General features: G+C 36.5%; 1 protein-coding gene across 1 annotated transcript in view; it reads right to left on the reverse strand.

The window, feature by feature from the left end:
- ME2 (malic enzyme 2) overlaps positions 1-1,165 on the reverse strand; it is a 68,875-nt gene that overhangs the window by 40,787 nt on the left and 26,923 nt on the right. The window contains exon 3 of the mRNA XM_007943850.2: positions 391-540. Within this exon, the coding sequence (XP_007942041.1) occupies positions 391-540 (150 nt within the window). The remainder of the gene's footprint in view (positions 1-390; positions 541-1,165) is intronic.

Here is a 1,165-nt window from a genome sequence, read left to right on the forward strand (position 1 = left end):
GGAGGTGTTAGAACTATTGACACTAAAATTTAGGAAACTTCATAAAAGAGAACAAAACAGAAACTAAAGCTGACAAAAAATGAAAAATAAGCAATTCATTAATTTAGTCAGATTGCCAAAAACTCTGCTGATAATAACTCTGGAAAATCTGCCACCAAAACTAAGACTCCTTTATTTCTGTACAAAGCAACACACAATTCCTCTAAAAATCACAATAATTTAAAGAAGGTGAGGAATGAATGGGCCTACTTCCACAAAAAGTAAAAAACTGTGTAGTTGGGATAAGTCTACAACACATAAAATAGAAGTATAATAGGAATTATGGAGTGATTTTTTTTCCCCAAATGACAGTCACTTACATATATACGTGTTTTTTAAAATAAGCCTTACTTAGGTCTTCTAAAGATGTTTCCATACTGGCAGCAGGCAAGCCCAACTGTTGGTGTATATACAATTGGCATTAGATTTTCAATGTCATCTTGCAGTATTCTATAAAATAACTTCTCATTTCTCTCCTGTATTCCCATTATATAGATGTATCTGAAATAAAGCACAGTGAACAATATCAAAGTCAACCTGTATGTCAACATTCAAAATTTTGGCTTTTGAAAGTTAAACCTAAAGACCTAAAACTGAGCCCCTCCCCAAAACCCCAAAGGAAAACAAAACCCTAAATTATCACAATATTATCATCAGGACTAAAAAATTAATAAAAATAAACAAGACCCTTGACACTATGGCCCCCAGTTACCCTTCAGGTCTGGAACCAAACTCAGTCCTATGGCTTCCAGCCAAACAAACGACAGATGTATGTGGTGAACATTTACATAGGTAGATAGACTCCTTGGAGCAATCAATCGTGGGAGAACAGAAGGGTACTGCTTGCACAGGAAGACGGCTGGGGGGGGTGTGCATGGGAGAGAAGGAGACAGAGAAGAGGTAACTGCAAGGAGGAAGTAGGAAGAAAAAGAGAAAAAAATATATATATGTACTTTAATAGTAGATGAGGAGGAGGAGGAGGATGAAGATGATGGTGATGAAGAAGAAAATAACAGAACCAATAGTTAATATTTGTGGAAGGTACTGGAAATGCAAAGATGAACACGAGGCCCCTGCCCTAAAGGAAGTAATCTTATAAAAGGAGACAGCCATGTAATTAAGGCAG

Source organism: Orycteropus afer, unplaced genomic scaffold (assembly GCF_000298275.1).
Source record: "Orycteropus afer afer isolate SDZICR_OR568_19922 unplaced genomic scaffold, OryAfe1.0 scaffold00113, whole genome shotgun sequence".
In the NCBI taxonomy this organism is placed as follows: domain Eukaryota; kingdom Metazoa; phylum Chordata; class Mammalia; order Tubulidentata; family Orycteropodidae; genus Orycteropus; species Orycteropus afer.